This window comes from Zeus faber, assembly GCF_960531495.2.
Source record: "Zeus faber genome assembly, chromosome: 6".
NCBI lineage: Eukaryota > Metazoa > Chordata > Actinopteri > Zeiformes > Zeidae > Zeus > Zeus faber.
Genome location: NC_137201.1, coordinates 33,150,535 through 33,178,473, shown reverse-complemented (window position 1 = coordinate 33,178,473; position 27,939 = coordinate 33,150,535). Strand labels below are relative to the sequence as shown.

The 27,939-nt window shown below is 46.2% G+C and overlaps 2 protein-coding genes across 2 annotated transcripts; one reads left to right on the top strand and one right to left on the bottom strand.

Moving 5' to 3' along the window:
* The first annotated feature begins 4,498 nt into the window (after window positions 1–4,498).
* islr2 (immunoglobulin superfamily containing leucine-rich repeat 2) lies at window positions 4,499–8,859 on the top strand. Its single transcript, XM_080003119.1, has 2 exons — window positions 4,499–4,631; window positions 5,723–8,859. The coding sequence occupies exon 2, from the start codon at window positions 5,732–5,734 to the stop codon at window positions 7,859–7,861; it is 2,130 nt and encodes a 709-aa protein (XP_079859245.1). The 5' UTR covers window positions 4,499–4,631; window positions 5,723–5,731; the 3' UTR covers window positions 7,862–8,859.
* Window positions 8,860–10,426: 1,567 nt separating this feature from the next.
* Window positions 10,427–26,247, bottom strand: stra6 (signaling receptor and transporter of retinol STRA6; the record flags this gene model as incomplete). Its single annotated transcript, XM_080002958.1, has 17 exons — window positions 10,427–10,662; window positions 12,781–12,918; window positions 14,206–14,369; window positions 14,473–14,574; window positions 14,936–15,053; window positions 15,711–15,844; window positions 16,571–16,646; window positions 16,948–17,113; window positions 18,962–19,023; window positions 19,481–19,545; window positions 20,171–20,241; window positions 21,179–21,304; window positions 22,729–22,895; window positions 23,575–23,708; window positions 24,183–24,256; window positions 24,824–24,890; window positions 26,177–26,247. 17 exons carry the CDS (start codon window positions 26,245–26,247, stop codon window positions 10,427–10,429), a joined length of 1,971 nt encoding a protein of 656 aa, XP_079859084.1.
* Between the last annotated feature and the right edge of the window lie 1,692 nt (window positions 26,248–27,939).

The following is a 27,939-nucleotide window of genomic DNA, read 5'->3' as shown; positions in this document are numbered from 1 at the left end:
CTCTTTGCATTCAAACAATTGTCCATTAGACAGCAAAACAAACCTTATTCCCAGGGCTGTTTCTTGCTCAGCAGACTATGCTGTTGCATAGGGCCCTGAAGCCACCAGGGAGCCTCAAGCTGCCATTTCAGCATTTATTTTTATTTATTTCAATGACAGGTCTCTCTGTCGCCAAGCTCCCTCTTATCATGCACAATGGACTCATTTATTGTATTTACTGGGGCAGAGGAAAGGGCTATTTTTATGTGTAGTATTTATCAGTTATTTATTAAGTATTAAGTATTTATCAATATTTACCTTAATTTTTTTTCCTTTACAAATGTCCTAAAATTTGAAATAAACATTTTGAAGAAAATGCAGCATCCGTCTCATTTATGCGCATTTGGAAGATGTAAATGCAGATTGGGTAAATCCTGTATGTTTTCAGGCGTTTGCTGATGTAGGGGAGCCCCAGCGTTTCCCATTTATTATCATTTTCTGTCGATTTAAATTGCTGCAGTCAACTTGAGTGGAGAAGGGGAGACAGGAGTGCATGGAGCAGCAGCCAGAAACACAACATATCCATTTTACTTTTCTCTAGGATTTTAATATTTTTCTCATTTAAATTCTGCTTTTATTTGTTTTTCCAGTGATTAAGAATATAAGAAAAATAAATAGTCGTGTCCTGCATGGTAGACAGGGCACGCAGCTCAGGATGAATAGAGGTTTGGTGCATGGAAATGTTAGGAGTACCTGACTGACCTGGTCCGTTTATGATGATGCGTTTTGGCCATGAAGTATCTACATTGTTTTACAACATAGATGAGATGAATTTGATATATGAGAATGCTGCTCTCTGTTGATCCAACTGAAGCTTTGTGACATGCAAGGACTTCTACTCTGTGAGCTAAGTACTGGATGCAAGTAAAGTTTCATTTAGGACGATTTCAATATATATTTACTACAACACGAACAATTAATACTATTATATAATTATAGAGCCCAGAATCCTGATCGTGGCGGCGCCCCTTGCAGCCGCCTGCGTGAGCACCTCGTCTCGGTTACGCACATTTTAGTATTTTTAGTATTTTTAGAGCTTATTGTACATAATCACTGGGTGTCATGACATTTCACTGCATATATGTATGACTGTATGTACGTATGTGTGTGTGACAAATAACCTCTTGAATCTTGAGATGTTTTATTTGAATTTCAGAGAAAAATATATATATTTGGGATTTGCCACACCTACAGTTTCTGAGTGAAATTGCACTTTTACACTCTTGTCGTAAAAACCTGGTCCGATGTCCGAAGATCATTTATTTTACCGGACAAATTTGAACATTACGTTTCAATAACAGTCTATGTTACACACGCAGATGTAAAGTACACCTAGGTTACAGTGGCCCTTTCACGGCCCTCGCCGCTGCAGCGAGCACTCAGTCCCCGGCCCCCGGGCCCCTGCTACAGGTGTAGGTACCAGATGTGCTCGGCCTGGTAGATCGGCTCGCAGGCGCGAGTCAGAGGGTGAAACAAACCCTGTGGTGCAATGAAAGTGAAAAACCACTGGCCTGTCTCTATGGAGAGCCATTTAATGCAAAACTCCACCCAGACTGCACACCACCTATCCAGTCGCCAGACGCCACCTACCCAGTCATCCTGCTCTGCCCAATTGTACATGGTGTGCCACCCAATTGCTGCTACTCAATCGCCTCTCAAAATGGAACTCGGTAGGTATGGGTGTTTGCACTTAGCGAAGAAGAAAGAACATGCTTCTTGAACATGTGTACCCCAATGAATGTTTTGCTTTCTTTGTTATTTTTATTTGCTCAATGTCATTCAAACAACATACTTCATTTTGAAGAACTTCACCGAACCTTACGAGACACCGAAAACACAGAAACATCGATGATGTGGAGCATGGCCACCGTCTACTGGAGGACTTGTTGTACGACGCCTGACGTTTTCAACTCTCAGGTAAGATTTTTAATTCTCCGTTAAATAGGAATGACAACATCTGGCCATCCAACGTCTCCCTTCCTCCAGCTTCAGTACCTTCATACAAGCAGCTTTCAAAATCTGGATTCTGAAAAAGCACTTTTGTTTATCAGGAACCAATCCCAGAGCAGACATCTATGCAGGTACTGATTCAACCAGTTTACCATATTTACCCTGTGGTGTAAATATTTCAGCAGTCTGCATGTTGAAAAGTGGATGTATGTCGATGCAGTTTTGGAAAGAATTACTAAAATGGAAAAAATAGTTGTTTTATGAGTCTAAGGGCAAAAAGTAAAGTCCAGGGTGAATAGGAAAACAAATATTCAGTACAGTTTCATCAGTGCAAAACAACAATGGCCGTGTTCGGTGAAGCTGATTTACATCACATCTGCGCTGAATCTCAGATTCCTACGGGAAATTGATGTGCATGTATCTGCAAGGCGGCCATCGCAACAGGCAGCCCAACCTTAAAAGCACAGAGCAGGTGTTCTCAATCACAATATAAATGCAGTCTTATTGGTTGACAAGCATGTGACTTCCTGGTGGCTCCGAGCGCCGTTGACCAATCAGATTGTATCACCTTGATTGAGGTTGAGAACACCTGCCCAGTGCTTTTGAAGGTGTGTTGCCTGTTGCATTCCTCTCAAGCACTGATCAAAGTCCCATGGATATGTGCATATATTAAATATATACATTTATACCAACATATTATGAAAAATAACAAACTTGAATTTGTCGTCAGACTTTGCATATTAGTCAGTCAAGTGCAACTCAAAGTGAACGACGATGCACCTACGCATGTCTATATTATTGTTCATGGGGGGTAATGTCAGCAGAATTCTGACATTACAGTAGAATTCGCAATAAAACGAAAAGCTAGAATGTCTTCATACTGTACGATACGATGACAATATCCATGCACATGTCGAGTGATGAACATACCATGAACTGCAAAAATATCCTAAAGCGCTCGCTCCTCTGCTCTCCATGTGAGTATATGGATAGGTGGTGTCTGGTTTCTGGATAGGTGGTGTCTGGTGACTTGATAGGTGGTGTGCAGTTTGGGTGGGGTTTTGCATTAAACGGCTCCCCGTAGGTCTCATCTGCTCCATCTGGGAGGTGGAGGTGGAGCGGCTGCGTTTTGTTGAGTAGCGTTTGTTTGTTGAGTATTTTTACCGGACATTTTAACCGACAAGTTTATCATTTATGGTAAAAAACAGTTATAACCGGAGCCAAACATGGAAGAAGTGCCGTGAAGCCAAACACACTTTCTCCACAGTTTCGTACCCGAACACAGAAGCTACAGGGACCCGTTCTCCACACAAGTCAGTGTATCATCAAAATGATTCTGAGGCTTTTATTTTAAGGTAAAAAGTGACATCATGTTGCTTTAAAGTGCACCACAATGATGCACGTAAATGTTAAATGCACGCCCCCGGACCACCTTCGAGGGGTTGGAATCTCTAGTCTCACTAAATAGGGCCCCCCACAAACAACATTTTGTATAGGGCCCCCAAAAAGCTAGAAATGGCCCTGCTTCTTCATGCGCAGCGCTGGCGGCTGTTGTAATTATGTACCTGCAGCACTAGGACGGCAGGGGGCGTAGGAGCACTTTTTACATAGAAAGAAAATATATTTATTTGGCGAAAGAGATAAAAAGAGAATGAAAGACAGAAGAAGCAGTTTTACCAGAGGATGGAAGTGATGAAACACCCCAGAGCCTGAGGGGTGAAACGACCACTGCTGCAGGATGAATGGTCTGCTTTATTAGTATTATTATCATTATCATTATTATCATTATTATTATTAGTAGTAGTAGTAGTAGTATTAGTAGTAGTAGTATTATGGACACACTTCACAATCCACAGAATGAAACACAATTAACAAATAAATAACAGGAACGATTCACAATTATATCTTGGAGCATGATGTCCAGACTAAAACTGGAAGGTTTTAGTGGATATGAATAAATGTAAGTACATGTCAATAGCGATCTGATCACGTTGAAATTATAATAATAATGAAACAATAATTATAATGATGGTAATAGTAATAACAATAGTAACGATACGTCTACTACTACTAACAATAACAATGATAATGATAATAATAATAATAATAATAACAATAATAACAATAATAACAACGCCAACAACAACAACAACAATAAAAAAATATTATGATGATGATTATTATTATAAACAATGTAGTAATAACTGCTAACAGTGAGCCAATAAAGAAACCTTTGATTTTGATGGTTTCCACAAACTGTTTGTGAGGACGCGGAATGAGGCGAAAGATTAGAAGCGTCAATTAAACATCATATCGTGACACGACGTCATATCGTCAACGATGGATCCAATGGGGGGGTGCGCGTGGGAGAGGCTGCGCGCTCCCGAGCCCCCCCCCCCCCTCCTCCGTGCGCGGGGGCGCGCAGGGGACGTCGCACCGGGCGCAGGGAGGAGACGGACCCGCCCGACCGCAGGAGCGTCTCGCCCCGAGGAAGATGCTGCTTCCGCCGGCCTCCATCTCTCTGCCGGTCCCGCCAAGTCCCGCACCCGCCCGGACGCGCTCCGCTCTCAGCGTCAAAGTTGTTGTGTGAAAATACAACTTCCAGGAGAAATCGACGCAGCGGTGGAATAAAGCCCCGACAGGTAAGATGAGCGCAGGATCTTTATGGAAAACCACCTTTTAGACCAATGCACGGGCGGGCACATCCAGCCAGAGTGACTTCAACGTGTCCATTTGAAATTCAACACATTTTGGATTCTTACAAACGGAAGGATTCGGTTTTCTGTGCCGCTTCTTCTTCTTTGTGAGGCGTGAATTCCGCTTTTAGAATGAACCGAGAGGGATTTGAAAACACACTGGAAGCGAGTCGCCAAAAACCTGGTCATGTCCGTGATTTGTTTTAGTCTTAGTTTTACAAGCTGATGTGAAGCCTGCTCCTCGTAGTTCATTCAATAGTACTGTTCGATTAGAAGTAACGGCTGTTAAATTAGAAGTTCATTTAATCCTGGGGAGCGTCTGTTTCGGAGCGTCCCTCCCCGCAGTAAGGTCAGTTTCATATTGGAGGATGGCCAAATTCGCCCAAAAAAATCTCTGATTATTAATCTGAGCAACACTTCAGTCCCAGTTCACTGTGCGTCACACGAGGAACGTTCCCTTAAATCCACTGTGCGGCTTTTTTTGGACTTTCATATGGAATTAAAATCCGAACTATATTTCTTCATATAATCTGGAAACCAGAAGAGCTGTTTTTGCCACTTTGACCCACAATCATTAAGTACTGATTTATTTAGTTTATTTTATTTTTTTAAAATTTATACATGAATTTTAATAGCGCGCTACCGTGACGTCAGATGGCGCGAGCCACACGGGCTGCAGTATCAAGCGTCACCGATGGGGGCGCTGTGGCCTCATCACCTCCGCAAGAAGCTCAGCGTCGCGGCAACGTCAACGTTTCTTTATTTTTGACCTACATTTTTAATCATAATATGTAATAATGATATCTATAATATCATTGTAGTCCAGTTCGGTCACACCACATACCAACGTAGGGTTCATTTGGGACTGAAATAGTTCAATATCCAACCAAAATATGAAACTGTCTCTACTATGGTCTATTTGACCAGAAATCTGAAGCAGTCGCGTCTCATCAGCAGAGCTACATGCAAGAGGCCAGGGTTGTTTTAAAGTACATATACATATGCCTCACTAACATATAGCGACTGGACTTTGGCAGGTTGAGAAAATGGCCCCTGGGCCCCTGCTGCTCGTGGCCCTGTGGAGTGCCGTGCTGAGCGGGGTGCAGTGCTGTCCAGAGCTATGCAGCTGCTTGGACAAGTTCGCTCACCAGTTTGCAGACTGCGCCTACAAAGACCTGCTGCAGGTGCCTGTCGGTCTGCCGAAGAACGTCACCACGCTCAGTCTTTCTGCAAACAAGATACAGCTGCTGAAAGCCAAGAGCTTCATCAATGTCACCCAGGTGACATCTCTGTGGTTGGCCCACAATCAGATCGTCACCATAGATACCGACACTCTGGCCCCTCTAACCCAGCTGCGTAATCTGGACGTCAGCTTCAACAAAATAGTTCACTTTCCATGGGGGGATCTGCAGAACCTCACCGTCCTGCAGCTTCTGAAGATGAATAACAATGAAATGATTAACCTTCCCAAGGACGCCTTTTCCACCCTGAAAGACCTGAGGTCATTGCGTATCAACAACAACAAGTTCACCACCATAGTGGAGGGAACCTTCGGCGCCCTCTCCTCCATGTCCCACCTGCAGATCTACAGCAACCCCTTCACCTGCTCCTGTGGCCTGGAATGGCTGAGAGACTGGATCTCAACCACCAAGATCTCTGTCCCCGACCAGAACACTATTCAGTGCGAGGCCCCGGAACACCTCAGAGGTGCCTTGGTTACAAAAATGCCCAAACTGGACTGCAAGGCCCCCACTGCCACCATAACCTACCAGCCCAACCTGGAGAACACCGAGCTCTATGAGGGCTTCATGGTCATCTTAAATTGCGAGACAAAGGGGAATCCCAAACCTGAAGTCAGTTGGGAGGTGAATGCGGGAAGTCAAAAGTATGGGTTCACTTTACCTTCCTCCATTGAGACAAGCGACCTACCTATCAATGACAAGACAACAAACAGGCGATTCCTCGTCTTTCAAAATGGCACCCTGGTTATTCCTAGCATCAGCAAAAAAGAAGACGGGAATTACAGCTGCTCCGCAGCCAATGATCTGGGCAGGGCAGAGAGCAGTGTTAAAGTTGCGCTGGCTGGAACCCAAAAACATGCCACCAACTCAATGCTTGATAAGACGGGGTCAAATGGTGTGACCGCCAACAAGCCGACGAGCCCGAAGACCTCCAATAACAATGTGATGAGCTGGACCAAAACCAACGAAAAACCCAAAAGTGTTTCAACCGGCTCAGAGGCCAAACAGGGCGCGGGCGGCGCTCCAGACAAACAAAGGTTTGCAGGCAAGTGTGGAGTGAGCGACGGGAGTGAATACATCTCCAACCACGCCTTCAACCTCAGCCTGGATGACATCAAGCAGTATACTTTTGACTTTGGCGTCATTGCTTTGGAGGTTTCGGAGACGGAGGCCAAAGTGCAGCTCAACCCCCTGCAGCTCCCCAGCAGTAAGTCCAACCTCCACCTCAGCCACACACAGAACCTGGAGACGGTGAACAAAGAACCCTTCAGCCTGTACCAGTCCACCGGCCAAACAGCCCCGCTGGACATGTTGTACCTCTGCGTGAACACAGGCAGCGGACACTCAATGGTGCAGTGGTCCAAAATAGAGGAGGGGGTTAACGCCTATAGTTTTCACGGTCTGCAGCCCGGTACCAATTACACCCTCTGTCTGACCTACGGGGGGCAGGACTGCCAGGTCCAAGTCGTCTTCACGACTCGGAAGAAAATCCCCTCTCTCCTGATTATTGTGGTTGTAAGCACCTTCCTACTGGCCCTGGCCACCGTGCCCTTGCTGGGAGCCACCTGCTGCCATTTGTTGTACAAGTACCAAGGGAAGACGTACAAGTTGATCATGAAGGCTCAGAATCCGGATCAGCTGGAAAAACAAATAGCCGGAGATTTCGACCCCAGGGCGTCTTTCGTGGGTTCCGACAAGAATTTCGACCCCAGCGAGTTGGGCGACGGGGAGGGAGAGGCCGACGGCGAGGACCCCGACGGGGAGGGCGAGGCCGAGGGAAGCGTGGCGACGGAGTCCATCCCCGGCTCCTCGACAAAGACCAACCCGGAGGAGTTCGAAGTGGGCTCGGAGTACAGCGACAGGCTGCCGCTCGGAGCCGAGGCCGTCAACATCTCAGAGGAGATCAACGGTAACTACAAGCAGCCGAGCCGCTGAGCCCCCGGGCGTCGGCTTCGGAGGGGGAAAGCTCCGGGTTCAGAAGGTAAAAGTCCTGTTTCCATGTTTCTGCTCCAGCCGTGCACTGATTCCACTCGGCAGTTGCACCAAATCCACTCAAAATCCCGGAGCGGCGGTTTTTACTTTCTGAACCCGGATTTTTGGCCTCTGCCGCTTGTAAAATGTAAAATATTTTGCTCTTAGCCGGCCCACATTTAAACAGGCGAAAGTCAACTCTTGTTCATTTACGTGATACAGATGCTTTGATGATGCAGACTTTTACCTCAAAGTGCTCATTCACTGACGCTTTAATCAATTTTTTAATATATTTTTTTCACTGTAATCAATTCATGTAACAGTCGTAGCCAATTTAAGATTAAAACAGGTTTGTACATTCTCAATGCAAGCACATCCCGTTGTCCATCCATCAGACCTCAGAGCCGAGCCCCCCGTGGAGCGGCAGGAGCGTCTCCTTAGAAATAGATGTGAAGTTGTCCGCGGGCGTCGGGGCCGAGCTGCGCGCTCCCGACGCAGCGCTGCGCGTCCCTTTGTTCCGTGTGCGGCATGTGGTGATTCCAGGTATTAATAATGAATATGAATATTATCAGGACAATGTCCGGTCGCTGTGGTGTGGGGCTCGAACCTCCCGGCGAAGATGCGCTGTTCTGTCCGTGGCATGCTGTCCCGCGTGGTCCCCGTGTGTTTCGTGGCCGTAGTTCCAGGACTTTATTCCGTGTGTGCGTCCGTGATGTGCGACGTGTGGATTCAGCTGTTTTCTAGACAAGTTTCTCTAAAGGTTCGAACACACGGACGTGGATTCGCCTCCTGTACTTCTACGCGTAGTGAGAGTTTTGTTTTGGGGTTTTTTTTTCTTCATTTTTTTTGTGAACTGTTGTAAGAAAAAAAAAAAAAAAAAAAGTCATAAAATAAAAGTGATCTTTTCAGATTTTTGATATCATTTTATGTACGTGGAATTAATAAAAATTTGAATTAACAAACTATTTTATGGATTTTCTTTCCCTCCGACCGCTGCACCAGATGCGGGACAAACACACTGCAAAGGGAGAGAAGGGGTTAAATGTTTTGTTTTAAATATTATTTACTTCATGAAGATCAATGCAAGTAGTTGGAAGCGATGTTTAAATTACTCATTTTTATCACGGTGTAATTATTATTATTATAATTATTACAAATAACGCGTTTTGCTGAAATAGATTTTTCATTTAACCCTTCACTTAAATAACAGATTTGTGATTTAAAAACCTGAAATACACATCAACGCAACATTCACATTTAACATCACATATGTTCATATTATATATATGCATCTGGCAAAAAATGTGTGATTTCGATGAGAACAAAAGAGCTTGGACTTGTTTTCTGTGATCGAAGCGCGGTCATAAAATTATGAAAGACAAAAGCATTCAATTATTTTTTCGATCGAATCAAATTTATTTTGTATAGAATTATCATTATTCTCCTCATCAGTTATTATTATTAATAATAATATTATCATTATTATTATTATTAGTGCAGCTTTTCCGGACGAGGAATAAAAAAACATTACAGCGTGAGGAAGGGCAGGAAAGGCAGGAAAGGAAAACAAACCTTTTCGTGTCGCTCAGTGTAATCGCGGAGGAAATGAGTTTATTGCATTAGAAAGCATTAAGTAGGGTATAAGACACAAACAGACCATCATGAACCGGAGGAGTCGCGACTTTAAATCTCAACCACAGAAACACAGCTGTGTTTTGTAGGGAAGACATGAAAAAAGAAAAAAAAAGAAAAGGATTTTCACATTTTTTCTGGTAATTAGAACTTTTTTCATACATTGTTGGAGATGGACGTAATTACACCAAACAAGGGTAACATCTTAAATTAAAAATGATTTACTCCCAAAAACCACATTCAGCAAATTCATAAATAGTCAACAAACGCACACAGACAGAGCCACCGGGTGAAGGACAGCATCTCATTATACAGTCATATTTATATTATCATCATTATTATTATGCTTTAAGGTAATAGATGTACACACACATATACAGTATAAATGAGAGTTGGAAATAATGATGCCTCCTTTTAAACAATGTCTACGTTATTATTATGCTTGTAAGTAACGGTGTTACCCCAAAGTACACACACACACACACAGCTGTGATGCCTCTTTTTAAACAGTGTGTCTACATCCATTATTATTAATATGCTGTTACACACACACACACACACACACACACACACACACACACACACACACACACACACACACACACACACACACACACACACACACACACACACACACACACACACACACACACACACACACACACAGCTGTGATGCCTCTTTTTAAACAGTGTGTCTACATCCATTATTATTAATATGCTGTTACACACACACACACACACACACACACACACACACACACACACACACACACACACACACTGCCTCCTCCTGAACAGTGTGTCTGCAGGACTAGACGGGACCAGGGAAGCTCTCACGGACGCTCTGTGCTGTAAGTGCACGTATTTCAGACAGATCTACACTCTGGGGGTTAGGTTTCAGTTTGCGGCGGCGCCCCCCGCCTCCCGGCCTCCCCCGTGCGTCCCGCCGCCCTTCTGGGACGGGCGTGTCAGGCTCCCGTTGAGGAACCCGGCGGCGTCGCTCCTGAAGTGCTTCCTGGTCCCCACCAGCGACGGGTTGTTGACCAGCGTGTACAGGAGCCGCCAGTGGGCCCGTGCCCGCCTGGCGCTGGACACCGTCAGGGACTGCTTCTCTGGACGCACCAGCTCCATCCCTAAGGACACCACCCCCCCCACCAAAAAAAATACATATTATCTCATCTCATCTCACGACAAGGTCCGTAGGAAGAAATGTACCAAAGTATAATTTGAATCATTGGATTTAATTTTTCTTTAACCAATATATTTTTTCCTCAACAGTTTCCTCAACATATAAATTACATCTTAATTTTTTCCAATTTTAAAACGAGACTTTTAGTGTTTCAACACAGCGAATTAAATATTTAGGTTCTCAGACCTTCAACAGGTAAAGCATCAGGACGGACGGACGCGCGCGTGCACACACGCACACACGCACACCCTATATAACGTACTATAATCTAATATGTAAGAGCTTACATTTGAAACCTCTCTGGTCACCTGGGACCAGCATACGGAGAATAATATCATAAATCACATTATAAATCACATTATAATCTCCCAGGCGTCGCTGCAGCGTTCCATTAACATGCTGAACCACTTTGGGATGCATTAATATGAAACAGTCAATTAGAGCTGCTTATCTGCAAAACGTGCCATTTTAATTCCAACACTAATCCTGGCAGGATCACTTTGCTATGAATTACCACTAATAACGCCTCGCAGGTGGAGGAAAGCAACAGAAATGTTTTTGTTGTGGTTCCCAACGTCGCCCTGACGATCCTGATGCATTTCCTGACAATGTGGGACTCGCTTAGAAAAAGGGAGCCCCGCCCCCTCCCGTCCTATTAACAAAAATAAAAACCAAGCCCTGACAGGATTGGTTTCCGTCACCGTGTGAATAATAAACGCAGCATTTTATGTGCGTCAGCGACCTCTAGAACCACATCAGCTTTTATCGGGAGCGACCGCGGCCGCGTAGCCGACCGCTCTGCGGCGGACGGCGACGGCGGGCGGCATCAGGCTGTAAATTAATCCAAACCCCGGACTCAATTTGCGCCGACAAATTAAATCAGGAGCGCTAAGCTTTCATTCCGCCGTGCGTGGAGGACAATCCCATGATCTAATTATGTTTAGTGGCCTGTCGGAGCCCGCACCCCCACCTCCCCGCTGGAGAAATGAGAGAAGCCGCGGCGCGTTCACTGCAGCGGTGAGTCCACGTTCCCCTTCCTGCATAGATGTGTTAATGAGTCCCACAAAGGCCTGTCTGTGCCGCGTCGCACTACGTAGTACCCAAATCAGTATTAAGTACGTCCAAAACCAACGCACGCGTCGGACAGGATGCGGAGAGTACCAGGATGACACACTACATGCGGAGTAATATCCTAGTACGCAAGCCCTGCACACCAGGCCGGCGAGCGCGTCCCCCAATGCATTGCGTGGGCAAGGCGACGGTCAGAGTTTCTACGCGGCGTCGTCATGACAACCCTCAACACGCCGAAAGGAGGCGGCGCGGCTGCATGACGGCGTGGTAGGAGCGGGAACACGCCCATCTTCGGTCTTTGCGACATGGGTGCAGTCAGAGTCCAAGGCCAACGGCGCCGAAAATGGAGTTCTTTGTTACGCCGGTCTTTGTAGAAGGCCCAGAAATAGGCAACTTGAGGCCATATTTGGGGATCACTGGCGTTGACTGTGAACGTCAGTCGGCGTTTGAGGGCTGAAGGATTCTTGGAGGATTCAGTGAAACTACCACAGAAAAATTTTGCAGCCATCATCCTGTGTGAGTCCTCCACCCGTTGTCGTCCTCCCTTTCTCCGTTTGTGTACAATTTGCATATTTTCGCTGTTTCTCTACGCAATCGAATGGAAGTGATCCTCCAAAAATGGCGACTAGAGTCCATAGCGACCCATAGCAACCGTCAAACTTCACATTCCCTCTTGTAATATTCCGTCGTCATGGTGAAAAGGTCAGATCGTCACTCTTCCACCGGGGAGATCTTATTTTCCTCCTAGTGGCGATTGGCAGCTAGTGCACCCTTTCAGGAACACTCTTTATTCACCCTTTGATATTAAATATTCACTTCAAATGACAAAAAAACCCCCCAGAAAATATATATAAAATTATCTTATCAACACACTCTTATTCATCACACTCTCTAATTCGGGACCTAAAGACGGGATCATAGGCCCAGAAAAGGGTTGCGACCCCCCCCCCCCCCCCCCGGTTCCAGCCCTGTGTGGCCCACTCTCACACACCTTCCTCGGCGTCGCGGCCCCTGGAGGCGGCGCCGCGCTCCTCGCCGGCGCTCTGCAGCAGCATCCCGCAGAAGGCCTTCATCACCGGGTGCGACTGGCTGACCTCGATCTTCAGGTAATGAGCGTAGCAGCGGTAGGCTGTGGGGACATGGCGCCGGCTGTGAAAAACCAATAACACACCACGGACCGGGGCCAGATGGGCCCCGAGCCAATCACACATAATGGACGTACAATCACACTTTTGATTTGGTTTTCCCCGCAGCAGATGTCCGGTACAGGCGTCGCTGATTCCAGGAGAAAACGGATCTCGATGATGTGGTTTCCTGTTTTTATGTAAAATGACTAGAGCTAGAACATCCCATGTCACCAGAAGGGGTCGGCCACATTAAGTCCTGCGAGAGCCATTTGGGGAATTTCTTTGGTTTGTTTCTATTCACACTCACATTAATATTTTCATGTTAATATTATGTCCATTTACCATGTTACAAAGCCCATTTTTCCCTGAATAACGAAAAAGAATAATGCAAATAATTAGAGACACTACTTTCAGTGCCAATTTCCCGCAAAACAGAACAAGCCCCTAGCGATATAACATTTTTAGTAAAATTTTTCCTTTTTTTAAATATTTTGTATAATTTTATTTTAATTTTTTAAGATTCAGGAATGTAACAAATAAATAAATAAACAGTTTTCATTACAGCCAGGCAGCAGCTGGGCGGGGCCCCCCAGCCCGCACTAGAAGTTCATTTATCTAGATTAAATTCTGTAATACACTGAAACACTCACAGCAAAATGAAACCTTCATTCCAATTAAAACTCTGCATCACCGTTCTGTAGATATAATAAATTATATTATAATTAAATTAAACTGAGGAATGAAAGATCCAGCACAGTCTGATGGAGTCGTGTGTTCGGCCTGATGGACAGTGACAGTGTGTGTGTGTGTGTGTGTGTGTGTGTGTGTGTTTGTGTCTATGTGTGTCTGTGTGCGTATGTACTGTATGTGTGTGTCAGTGTGCGTGTGTCTGTGTGCGTATGTACTGTATGTGTGTGTCAGTGTGCGTGTGTGTGTGTGTAAGCCTGTGTGTGTGTGTCTGTGTGTGTGTGTGCGTGTTTGTGTGTGTGTCAGTGTGTGTGTGCATGAGTGTGTGTGTGTTAGTGTGTGTGTGTGTGTGTGTGTGAATGTGTGTGTGTGTGTATGTGTCTGTGTTTGTGTCTGTGTGTGTATATGTCAGTGTGTGTGTGTGTGTGTGTGTGTGTGTGTGTGTGAATGTGTGTGTGTGTGTTTGTGTCTGTGTATGTGTGTGTGTGTAGCAGTGTGTGTGTGTGTGTGTGTGTGTGTATGTGTGTATATGTGTGTATATGTGTGTGTGTGTGTGTGTGTGTGTATGTGTGTGTGTGTGTGTGTGTGTGTGTGTGTCTCACCCGGGTCAAAGGCCTCCACGTTGCGGTTCAGCAGGCTGATGTCCGTGCGGCCCATGTGCACGATGTTGAACAGGGCGGTGATGACCATCCTCCACAGCCCCAGCAGGACGCCCACCAGCACGTTGACGGGGAACAGCAGGTAGGTGAGCAGGAAGAGGCTTCCCCTGGGACACAACGCGCCGTCAGCCGCAGCTCGCCCAGAGAAAAGCCCCCCAAAAAGCCTCAGTTTTTCATCCCGGAACGCGTAGCGAAAGCCAGATACTCCACCTGTTGTCCAGGTCTCGCGTCCCGGATATTTTCTTGATGAAGCAGAACCTGGCGCAGGCGTGTTGGATCGCCACCGCGACGAGCAGCATCAACCAGAACGGCCTGAAAGCACAAGGTCGTCAGCGCGGTGGTGCTCAACGCGGGGTCCGGGGACCGCCCTGTGGTCCTTCGTGAGGTCCCAGGGGGTCCCCTCCAGGAATGATGCTTTGCTAAACTTCACCGGTTTTACATTTCCCAGGGAACGTCTCATAATGACTGTTTGGATCCTAGTTTTCACTGTTACAAGAGACACTCAATCACATCTAAGAATAAAAATCTGCCTCAGATCGGATCCCGTGGCCCCATGCAGAACAAACTGAGAATGACATCATCATCATCATCCTCATACACGAAGCGAAGCACAGTGACATGCACGGGCCGTGCTGAGGCAGGAAACAGGTTTTGATCAAAGTGATGAACTGACCACATGCTCCACAGCAGCCTGAAGAGCAGCAGGTTCTCGCCGTGCAACACGGGCATGATGATGAGGAAGGCGGCGACCAGGAGACAGAGGAAGAACACGGCGGTTTGGATGATCATCCCTGGGGAGGGAGGGAGGGAGAAGAGAGATCCCTCAGACGGCTGTCAGACCTCGGCTACGGTGGCGTCTCACAAACCGTCGTACAATAAATAAAAAAAAAAAGCTGCTCTAAAGCGTAGACAACAGCCGTGTGCACAAGCAAACCCGCAGAAGACGCTGCTAAACTGTTCCACTAAAGGAAAGGATAAATAAAACGGTGACGCCCAACATCAACAATGTTACTTTATAGACGGTCGATGACTTTGTTTTGGAAAAGTTGTTAAAATGTCAGCGCATCCGGACCCTCGGCACGATAAGGAAATCTCTGCACGGCAGTGGGGCGGGGCTTATTACAGGGGGTGTGGTATGTCACCGGGGGCGGGGCTTATCACATGCGGTTTCTGACTCCTGGGAAACTTCCGGGACGTTGTCGCCGGTTGTTGGACCCGGTGATAAGCGAAACACTTTTAATCGCAAAAAGGCGTCTCGAGGGATAAATCTGCACAAAGCAAACATACTTTAATATGTCACGGGAAGTCAACGGCGTGATGTCATGACCCATATAACACAGCATCCTGTTTATTTGTTTAGATATATTTTCCGATGGTATTTGTTCAAAGTAACCCCCGAGGAGCCGTTGTTTTGGAAGAAAGCTTCCGTAAGGCCAATCCCCTGGTACCGAGGCAGAGGTGCGCGGCGGTGAAGCTGGTGTATCCCATCCAGCAGACCAGCGCCGGGCGCGACGGCCTCACGCTCCTCTGGCAGTTGTACACGTTGTAGACGTCCCCCCGGTACAGACCCTTCAGGTTGGACCTGCCACACAGAACACACACACACACACAAAACTCACCAGCTTTTCTTGGAAAACACACACACACACACACACACACACACACACACACACACACACACACACACACACACACACACACACACACACACACACACACACACACACACACACACACTCCTTCGAGTTTCACTTCCCCTCAGCGCTCTGACTTAAGACAAGACAATATTTTTTTTTTTTTCAGGAAATACGACCAAAGACGTTGACCGCGTGTGACATTTCCGAAGTGACATTTCTACCTAAGTCAAAGTATAGAAATGCTTGCTCTCAAATGTACTTTAAGTATTCCAATTAATAGTGTAGTACTTTTAAATTTGTTTTTGCATACTTACATTTTTTCCTGCATATGATACTCATGCAGACTGAGATTATAATTTATAATAAACTATTACAGGTGGTGGTGTTATAGTAAAGTTCAAGGAATATGGAGCTAATGCATCACTGATGAGCAGTTTGCTGGATCCAGTCTCTGATTGGGAAATAAATAGAAATCCTAATTATAATGTTTTCAAAATAAATAAAAGTACCCCAAAAAGAATAGATATTTGCTTTTAAATGTAGTGGGGTAAAAGTCAAAAGTCTGAGGAACTGAATAAACGAAAGTAAGTACAGATACTTGAAGAAAGTACTTAAGTACATTAAAAAAAGTACTTGTACGTAGTAACTTTGAGTCTGTGTTTTGGACTCACCGATGCAGAACCATGGACCTGATGAGCATCAGCAGGTTCACGATGCAGGACAGCGTCATGGCGGCGATGTAGCACACTGCAAGACACACACACACACACACACACACACACACACACACACACACACACACACACACACACACACACACACACACACACACACACACACACACACACACACACACACACACACACACACACACACACGTTTGTGAACCACGTTGTGCTGAGCTAGACAGTTCCTGGTAGAAAACAGGAAACGGGAAAGTGCCGTTTCCAAGAACACTGAGTTCAGATTTTCATCTGAACTCTGATGTCGTTTTAATGTTTGGATTAAAGGTTTTGAGGAACTGGGGGGGGGTGTAGTATCTACTCACCCTCTACACACCACATGTAGTAGACCACGATGCGGGCCACCTCAGCGTTGGTGGCCCCCGCCAGGTTGATCCTGAAGCCCGCCAGCAGGTAGGCCACCTCCTCCGTGACGCCCATCCGAGCGATCTGCAGCGTGGGCACCACGGTGAGGACCAGCACCAGCGCCATCTGGGGGGTGGCGGGGTGGGAGGGGTGGAGGGGGGCAGAGTTTCGGGAGGTTTTTTTTTTGTTTTTTTTTTGGAGCATCTGACAGTTTATCTTCCTGTTTTTGAGCTGACTGCATGTTGTGACATTGGTATAAAGACTTTTTCTCATTCGCAGTTCCCTTCTAAAATGACACTGATTCGTTTTTTCCCCCAGACTGTTCCAAACAGCTGGTGGTATCGATGGTTTTGCTTTTTTATGCAAATTGTTTTGTTTAAAGACCAAACAAATCCCTTCATAATTTATAGAATATATCATTGTACCGCAGAGTGAGATAATTATATATAATATATACACCGATCAGCCACTAACATTAAAACCACCACTAACAATCACGAACACTGTGTCAAACACCCTCGTGTCAAAACAGCTGTGAAGTGGAGGCATGGACTCCACCAGACTCTGAAGGTGTCCTGTGGTATCTGGCACCAAGACGTTAGCAGCAGATCCTTTAAGTCCTGGAAGTTGGAGGTGGGGCCCCCATGGATCGGGCTTGTTGTTCCAGCACATCCCACAGATGCTCCGTGGGCTCGAGATCTGGGGGATTTTTGGAGGCCGAGTCGACGCCTTGAACTTTTGTCTGTCAGGTTCCTCAAACCATTCCTGCCACACTTAGCAGCGAGGCAGGAAGCATCATCCTGCAGAAAGAGGCCGCTGTCATCAGGGAATTCCAGCGCCATGAAGGGGTGAACTTGGTCTGCAACAATGTTTAGGTAGGTGGAACGTGTCAATGTAACATCCATGTGAATGTCAGGACCCAAGGTTTCCCTGCAGAACATTGAACATCACGTTTGCCTTCCTCCAATAATGCTTCCTGGTGCCATCTCTTCCTCAGGTAAACGATGCACACGCACCCGGCCATCCTCATGATGTAGAAGAAAGGGTGATTCATCAGACCTGCACCTTCTTCCATTGCTCCATGGTCCAGTTGTGACGCTCACATGTCCATTGTAGGTGCTTTCAGGGGTGGACAGGGGTCAGCATGGACACTGTGAGCTCCCATACGCAGCAAGCTGCCATGCACTGTGTGTTCTACACCTTTCTATCATAGCAACATTCACTGTTTCACCACTTTGTGCTGCAGTAGTTCTTCTGTGGGATCCAACCAGACGGGCTACACTTCACTCCCCACGTGCATCAATGATCCTTGGGCGTCTATGACCCTGTCGCCGGTTCACCGGTTGTCCTTCCTTGCAGCACTTTTGGTGGGTAGTAACCACTGCATACTGGTAACACCCAACAAGACCTGTGGTTGTGGAGTTGCTCTGACCCAGTCTTCCAGCATCACAATGTGCTCCTTGTCAAAATGGCTCAGATCCTTACGCTATAATATAACAGTATATATATAATAATATATAACAGTATATATATATATATATATATATATATATATATATATATATATATATATATATATAGAGAGAGAGAGAGATAAAACAGTATTTATATATAATAATAATATATAACAGTATATATATATAATTATAATAATAATATATAACAGTATATAATAATAAATAATAATAATAATAATAAAAATAATAATAATAATAATAATAATAATAATAATTTTTCCCACCCGTTGACAGGTGCCATTGGAACCAGGTGATCAATGTTATTCACTTCACCTGTCACTGTTTTAGTGTTGTGGCTGATCGGTGTGTATCAAAACGAAGAATATTCACAGATGTTCAACAAAATCCCCAAAACGCTTGAGGGATAAATAAAAGGTTATTCCAATAAAAAAATGTATTGTTTGTTGACCGGATGCACATGGATTGTGAGAGCTGTGATTCCACTTTGAGTGTTTACCTGATAAAGAGCAATAACTGATACCAGACCAGAGATCGCCAACTTCAGAGGAAAACGAAAAACTGGTGAAAAAATGAAAAAGTTAAATAAAAAACAGACGGAATGAGGTGATAAAACATAAAAGATGCATGCAAATGAAATAAAAGACACCGAACAGCAGAGGGATATACATATATAGATATAAACATATATAGATATACACACACACACACACACACACACACACACACACACACACACACACACACACACACACACACACACACACACACACACACACACACACACACAGTATATACATATACACATTTACACACACACAGACACACACACACACATTATATATATATATATATATATATATATATATATATATATATATATATATATATATATATATATATATATATACATATATATACATACACACATACATACACACACACACACACACACACACACACACACACACACACACACACTCTGTATATATATCTAAATATATGGATCCATATTTACCATCCTCTGACGAACACACGTTCACAGCATCGATGATCCTGCGAAGGAGGCTCGGCTTCTCTGCGCTGAAGAGACAGAAACACGGTTTAAACGTCTCCTTAGTGTCATCATCTATAATCTGATGTTTGTTCCATCTCTCCGGAAGGTAGCATCAACCTATAAACCAATCAAACTTTATTAATATTTAACATTTTGTACATTGGAATGGAGTGTGCTTGACATCAAAGAGAAAGTAAAACGCAATAACAGCTAAAACGATTTTACAGATTTGGGAAAATGTTGTTTTCATACAGTCTTTTCTGCCCCCAATTTTATTCTTCGCATATTATTCTAAAGGCCATATGGAGCTGTTAAGTTTGGGACTAAACTAAAACATGTTAATTCCCATTGTTACAATAATAATAATAATAATAATAATAATAATAATAGTAATAATAATAATAATAGTAATAATAATAATAATCTCCATCAGCCCCTTTTGAGCAACAAAAAAGTAATGAAATGCAAAATACCAATGAATCTAAATATTATTAACTAGTTGTGACGCAAATTTCAAAACAAACATTGTGTAGAACAAAAAGAGGAAGGAGAAGAAATCAAAGGGAGAAAAGGCCGCTGCCCGGTAGACAGAGTGAGACCAGTGTTTGTGCTTCAAACTAATATTTAAAAAGCCAATGATGTGCTGCTCACCTCACTCTGGAGGATTTCTTCTTCTTCAGGATTCTCTTCACATATTCTTTGTAGTAGCTGCTGTTGAGATCCTAGAAAACCGTTTGAAAATTAAATAAAACTTAGCAACCCCGGGCATAGAATCACACCTTGTATATTCGGTATATTTTCATATATTTGACGATTTCAGTGTTGTATTTCTCAGCTATTTGTGTATATTTGGCAATTAAATTTTTTAGTTCATTTACTTATAAATTGTATTTATTCTACTTTTTATTCTGTTGTATTATGTATTGATTTATTTTTAGTTATTGTTTACTCTCCGTCAATAGGTTATTGTAATTGTATTTTTTATACAATCGGCTTCTTTTTTCTATGTTCAAGTTAACCCTTCACTTTATTGTATGTTGCCATTTTATTTTTTCGATTTGTTTTCTTATCACCTCGCTCTTCTATTCTGCTGCGACACGGCAATTTTCAATTCGGGACGAACAAAGTGTCTATCTATCGGCAAGTTTTGACCCGTCTGGGGCCTTTAGAACAGCTTTTTTAGGGGTTTGGGGTGATGAGTCGACCTCCATGCGACCGCCTCCGCTGGGCTTTGTTGCGGCCTTGCTGAGATTAGAGCTGCATAAGCGCAGCATTGTGCCTCGTCGGTGAGAAAACAACGCAACCATCCTGTAATCTGATCAGCAGCGCAGTGTAAACCAATCACACCCAATCTGCTTAGGGTGACCACAGTTTGCTGCTTTGGACGTCACCTCCCGCTCCGCTAAGCCGCTTCATTACCAGGCTGATTACCGGCGTCGCTCACATGCAAAGAATCAGGGGAAATGTGCCTCCTGGCTGGGGGGGGGGGGGGGGTCCGGGCACGATGAGGGCCTTTTGGGGGGCTGAAACGGGGGGGTATGCCGTTCGCTTGTTGCGTGAGCGGGTCGCGGGGGCCGCCCGGACGCGTGCACTCGGACGAGCTTTTCTGACCAGGACAAAGAGAGGGAGGAACCGCTCTCGACCGTCCCCAAAACCTACCTGACTGGCATTGTGCTCCTCAGCGACCTGGAAGCCCTTGAATAGCAGCAGCGGATACTGGAAGCTGAGGAATGCCAAGCAGGCTATTTGTGGAAGGCTGGAGAACAGAGAGTAATACTTGTGGATCTGCAAAGACAAAAGGAAAAGGAATTTTAGTGTTGAGTCTATAAATAGGAGCGGTGTTGAGGTCGATTTGGGTGAATACTCTTTATTTCTTTGACCGGGCTGTAAAGCCTCTGTTCCTGTGGCGAAGGCAAATAAACATCACGGTTAATTGCTCCTGCGTTTACGGTAGAAAACATTAATGCTCAGATGAATCCAAGTCCCGTCAAACTCTCGTGCAACAGCCTCCTCGGTCTTTGATGTTCGAGAAATCTTCTGACGGATCGCCGGTCCGTCCTTTATTACCGCGACACTTTCTGACAAACAGCACGAGTTTGATATTCCAAACGAAAACAGCGCGAGAACATCCATGGACCTCCTTGGGTCCCGGCCGAGAATTACTTCACACAGGCTCTTCATTCCGGTTCAGGTTCCCATGGTGAAATCTGGAGGCCACACACGAGGGTTCAGGGAGGAGCGCGCAGGGTGGCCGCGTCGGCGCCGTACGAGGCGTTGACAGCGGCACAATGCGAGGCCCCGACGCGCCGCGGGTTGACGGACGCTAAAACCAATTTGCTGCGACGGAGCCTCCCCGTTAAGAGGGACGGCGAACAAACGGAAAGCCACCGAGCCGTGGCGAGACCCCCCAGCGCCCGGCGTCTGCCCGCTGCCGGTGGAGGACGCGGGGCCGCGGACCAGCCCGTCCGGGTCGCGTTTGGGGACACCGGCGTGATTTTGGGGCGGCTCCGTCTGTTGTTATTGGCTCCTTGTGAATGTGGCATTGGCATAAAAGGACCAGAATAGGTCGTTAGAGTTTGTTTGTTGTTGCGATGTCTAAACCGTTTCCATTGGAAATGCAGGGAAACGTTATCAGCATCGGACAATCCAATATCACTATCGGCAGCAGTTCTGTCAGTTGACTAGTTTGAGAAGTGTGTGACGTGTGCTGTTCATACAAAGTCATGTTTACAGAATGCCCCTTTAAGTGCCGATGTGGGTCCAAGTGATTTCAATTGTTTCATTGTTTACCCAAAGATGCATTGCTCTCTCCCCATATGCATCAGCTGCATTTTGGAACGACTTCAGATTTTCGAGCTTTTAATTCATTCAAAAGTTTCATAAAAAAAAGAATAAGGGCAATTTTGACATCAGTCATCTTCCTGTAAATCAAAGAGATTTTATCGGTAACTTAATGGTTTAATCTGCTGAAGGAGAAGTTCTGGGGTGATTGAACTCTCTGCGGCTCTTTTATCAAGATGGAGGCGCAGAGGCGAGGAAACGTCGTCGCACTGATCAAGACCTTTTTCCCCCCCCCGACAGGTTACAAACGACGAGCTACAGCCCAAGCCGCCACGCGGCGCCGCGTCCGGGGGACGCCGGGACGGTTGGATGACGTCCGACACCGACAGCGCACGCCCCAGGGGGTTTGGTCGGAGCTCCGTTCTTACCTGCGGTGTTTTGGGGCAGTCGATTTTCTGCCAGACCAGAACCCCAAAGTGTGTCCATGACAACAGGCTGCCGAGCACGAAGCCAACTTTATTATGTAAGGTGCCGCATGCCAGGAGAGGGTAGCACAGGGCGGGGTAATAGAGTAAGGCCAGAATCATCCAGTTCTCTGAAAACACAGGAGAGGGAAGAGTTTGGAACAAAGCATCAAAGAATTCCACGAGCGGATCCCATATCAAACACTGCGACGAGAGGCAGAACTTTATCCAGGCCACTGTCCGCGTATTACTGTCACCGTGACAACTAATACTTATTGTAAAGTCACTTTGTACAATAGCGTCTGCTGAATGACGCAACGCACAGCCATGGGAATCTACATCTTTAGCTCCACTTCAGTCGAAATGAATCACGTGCTCTGAACTGACTTTACAACACACGGGGTTTTCGCTTTTTTGGCTTTTGCTCTGGCCTAATCAGCCTGAACTTTGTTGTGTTTTGGAAATTGTGCTTCGCCGCGGGGGGCTGACGTCTTAAAACCTTATATAAGTTTGTTGCAGAAAAAATAAAAGATTATGAAATTGCCTCGTCTAAGCCTACTGTTCAAGTCCAAAGTAGTAGAGACACACGGAAATTAAAAATTAACTGATTATATAATTAAAAACAGAAGCCGAATAAACAACTTCAAGTCTTCTGGTCGAGATACAGAGTCATTTACAATTTCACCTTGCTCCCTGCTCTGTCAACCCAAGCCTTGTTTTTGGACAAACACCACATTGTAAAATACTGTAAAGTGCGAAAAAGTCAGAGAGGGCTGTGCCACGGGTCTCCAGGCAGAGTGGAATCCTCACGTTTGTTGTCCGCGGAGGTGGTGAAGGGCAGGGGCTTTTCCGAGACCACCAGGCCGCACAGTTTGCAGAACAGCACGCCGAACACCGCCACCGCCAGGCCCTTGTGCTTGGTGTGGTCCAGGAAGTTCACTGGACTGGGGATCCAAGAACAGCAGCGTTTCGTTCACTCATGATGCATTATTGAGCCTGAAGTCGTTGCAACGTCTCGGTAAACAGTGGAGTCTGAACTCAGTGAACTTTGATAGACACGCGCGACCAGACCAGATGACCGATTTGGCCTGGTTGACATTACATTACATTACATTGATCAGACGCTTTTATCCAAAGCGACTTACAATTATTCAATCACCGACGGACGCAGCCATCAGGAGCAATTAGGGGTTAAGTGTCTTGCTCAAGGACACTACAGCATGCTAGCAGGAGGAGCCTGGGATCCAACCAGCAACCTTTAGATCACTAGACCACCAGCTCTACCTCCTGAGCTACCATCCCCACACCTGACCTTTGAGGGGGCGGTTCATTGGCGGTAATGGTCATCCTAGTTTATGCAATTCTCCGCGACCAGAAGTGGATTTATTCACATATGTGAACCAATACTGTGGCCTCACCTGAGTAAACCGAGCAGACCCTCCCCCTGCTTGGTCCTCCTCGCTAGGACCGCCAGGATCAGCATGACGACGAGCTGCGGGAAGGAGGACACGGCGCTCAGACTCAATCCACGACTCGGAACGGCGGCCGCACCCCGGGAACCCGCCGCCCTCCTGGGTCCCACCCTCAACGTGCGCAACGTGTCCCCGGAGGAGACGAACCCGCCCCCCGTTGGGGTTCCCACCCCCCCCCCGTGTGTCGACTGAACCCGAACCGGTCAGGACGACGGGCCGATGGAGTGGAAAGGTCACGGAGATGACCGCTCATCCATCCAACGACAGGTCGCGACCCGTGAAGCTTTTTGGAAACACATGGCGAGAAAAATGTCTCCGCTCGGACGCCGGCCAAAACGGGCCAATTACTCGTTGTCTATTTAAGCAGAGATCAAAGGCGGAGGAGGTAAAGGCAGACTTTTTGCAGCTAAAGGTTAAATGCAAACTATGGGAGTCTGATGGATCCAATAATGAGAGTTATGTGCAATCCATCTGGTCGACCAAAGCAGACTTTATGGATCCGGTCATTAGCTGAGCATGGCATGCTTTAGCCAAACAAAACGTTAAAAGGTCTGGTTGCCAGTGGGCCGGAGCGCAGTTCAACTCACAGATATCGCAGAGATGCATACGTGGCAGAGCCTCTCGTCGGCGGTGGGGTCACATGGCGGGATTATTCTGGGGGGGGGGGAGAAATAGCATAACAAAACAATGGCAACCTTTAGGAACTGGAAAGTGAAAGCTGCTTCAGTGAGCACAGCCACGCCGCTAAACCCCTCACACCTCAGTGTCAGAAGACCATTTGTGGCGAAAACCTCGCAACTGAAATCGCATACCAGAGATTTACATTTAAACGGATTGCTTTCAGCGTGACAAGGAAAACAACAAATGTCTACGTTCCGTTTCGTGCACACCATGAGCGCCGGCTCATGAGACCCTCGGGCGCCGCGCGGCATGAATCAGGTCTTCAGGGCGGTTCCAGCCGGTCCCTCACCTTTAAGAATACACACGCCTGCCCGCGGTCAAACGGGGGGCGGCCGCCGCTACATACTTCAAAACCATCCCCGACCCGTCCAAACAGTCTGCGCTTTAGTAAATTTGCACCCAGGATGCTGGTGTATACTACATTTTGAGATTTAAGGCCCTGTCAAATGACCCAATTGTGTAACCAGAGAGTTGGAAGCACGGAGAAGGAAACTCAACAGGACATTTGCATGTTTTAAACGGGCGCCAGATATGTTCTCGTCGCCCAGTGTTGCGTGAAACATTAGTTGTTCACTCGATCCAGGGGAAGTAACTTCTCCTCAGACCACGGCTCGCCAGAGCCTTTCGATTTACAAGACAGAGGGAGGATTTATTAACCAACCATGTGACTTGGTGATGTATTAACACATTCCATCTTTCCTGTGTCTAATAAGCACCTGTAGCCTTTTCAAAACCCTTTCCAGAGTCTGTAGTTTTCATTCTGTTTCAGCAGAGTCAGCGGAATTTCGAAAGTGAGAATCGAATTCAACTTTAGCACAAATAAATTGAGTGAAACTCCTGCACTGGACCCAGTGCAGTGTGGACGGGCTGATGGTGTCAAAAATGGGCAACTCCAGCAAAGCCCCGTTCCCCCTGAAAACATTGGATCTGGGTGAGGCCAAAACGGACACTTGGATTGAGGAGAACTTGGAGTGCGCACATGAGAGATATTGAACCGACGTGCCAAGTGTCATCTAATACCTCCGTGAGAGCGCGTTGCCCCGCGAACGTGAGGAGACGCGGCAGGAGCGTGACCGGCGACTCCAGCACCTCAAATACACACCAACCCGGCACGTCGCCCAAATACATCCCAGGGATTGTCCTCACATTTTCTTTGACTTATCTTGCAAAGTAAACGGATTCAAAGCACGGGGAGTGTGACAGACATGGAAGAGCAGGAGTGTGTCATGGTGCCAAAAACCAAAGAACCATGTACTCACTCCACTTGGACCTTGGGGGGAAGCGGGTCCAGCGACGGGTACTCGTAGTCGAACAGAGCATCCTCCTCCATCCTGACGGGTCTCGCAGTGAAGGGTGCGGAGCCGCGATGCCCTCGAGTCAAAGGGAGAGAGTTTATCCCAAGTTGGGCTGCGCTGCTGCAACTGTGTCTCCCAGTGTTTGCTCTCCCTCCCTCTCTGCCTGCCTCCCTCCCTCTCCCTCCCTCCCTCCCTACAACTCCCACTGAGCCTGTGTTCAGGTGCCCCGTCCCACTGTGGCGCTGCGGTGACGCGGCAAGGTCCCAGACTCCACACTCCACGGCTCTTTTCTTCTCCCGGGGAGGATTCAGCGCTGCACCGGGAACCTGGGGAAGAGGAAGAGTGTGAGGAAGGAGTGGCAGAAATGATACAATCCGGGCGGCCAATCGGGGTGACCCGTGCCGGGGTTTTCCGGGGGATTAGATCTACTTCCGTGGGGCCGCGTTGCGGGAGCCACGGTCCTTTTTAAGAACGCAGGCGGTGTACTGGGTGGGCGCTGCTCCTATCAGCGTTCCATCCAGATAACCGGGGGAAGCCGGGACTCGTTCCGTTCGGCCGCTGTGTTTATAAGCAAAGGTTGCGTCTGTCGTCAGGGAGCCACTTTGGAACCAGACAGCCGAGCTGCGCCTTTCCTCGCCTCTGTGCCTCCATCTTGATAAAAGAGCCGCAGAGAGTTCAATCACCCCAGAACTTCTCCTTCAGCAGATTAAACCATTAGGTTACCGATAAAATCTCTTTGATTTACAGGAAGATGACTGATGTCAAAATTGCCATTATACCTTTTTTTATGACACTTTTGAATGAATTAAAAGCTCGAAAATCTGAAGTCGTTCCAAAATGCAGCTGATGCATATGGGGAGAGAGCAATGCATCTTTGGGTAAACAATGAAAAAATTGAAATCACTTGGACCCACATCGGCACTTAAAGGGGCATTCTGTAAACATGACTTTGTATGAACAGCACACGTCACACACTTCTCAAACTAGTCAACTGACAGAACTGCTGCCGATAGTGATATTGGATTGTCCGATGCTGATAACGTTTCCCTGCATTTCCAATGGAAACGGTTTAGACATCGCAACAACAAACAAACTCTAACGACCTATTTTGGTCCTTTTATGCCAATGCCACATTCACAAGGAGCCAATAACAACAGAAAGAACCACGGGAGTAAAAACCAAACACAAGATAAACCAAACTGAATCCTAAAACTATCTTCATTAAGTGCAATCGCTCCTATCCAACATAGTTTTGTTTTCCCGGGCCCCTCTGCAAACCAGCGTTAGAATAATGAACATGTAGATAGAGATTAGTTCTGCCTCTGGATTCAGTGCACTCATTATACTGGGATTAAAGTCAGGGATTGTAAAAAAAAAAAAAAAAAAGCAACCAAAATCCATCTGAAAAACTCCTGAGAAAACAGGGTTGAGCGGAAGAGCGAGCCACCGAATCAGATGCTGCCCCAGACAAAGAGAAGGAGAAGGATAGAGAGAAAGAAGGAGGACGAGGAGGAGGGAGGCTCACGGAACAAAGAATGCTTTGAAAAGTCAGAATAGCCTCAGAGAGATGGGAGCTTGATTATGTCTGACGCTTTAGTTGTTTCTGTTTGAGCTGCAGGTGTTAAGTTGATAATCCTCTGATAGAAGGTAATTAGATAGATAGACAGATAGAAACTTTATTCGTCCCCAGGGGGTTATCTCAGTGGCATAGCAGCTCTAAATAGGCA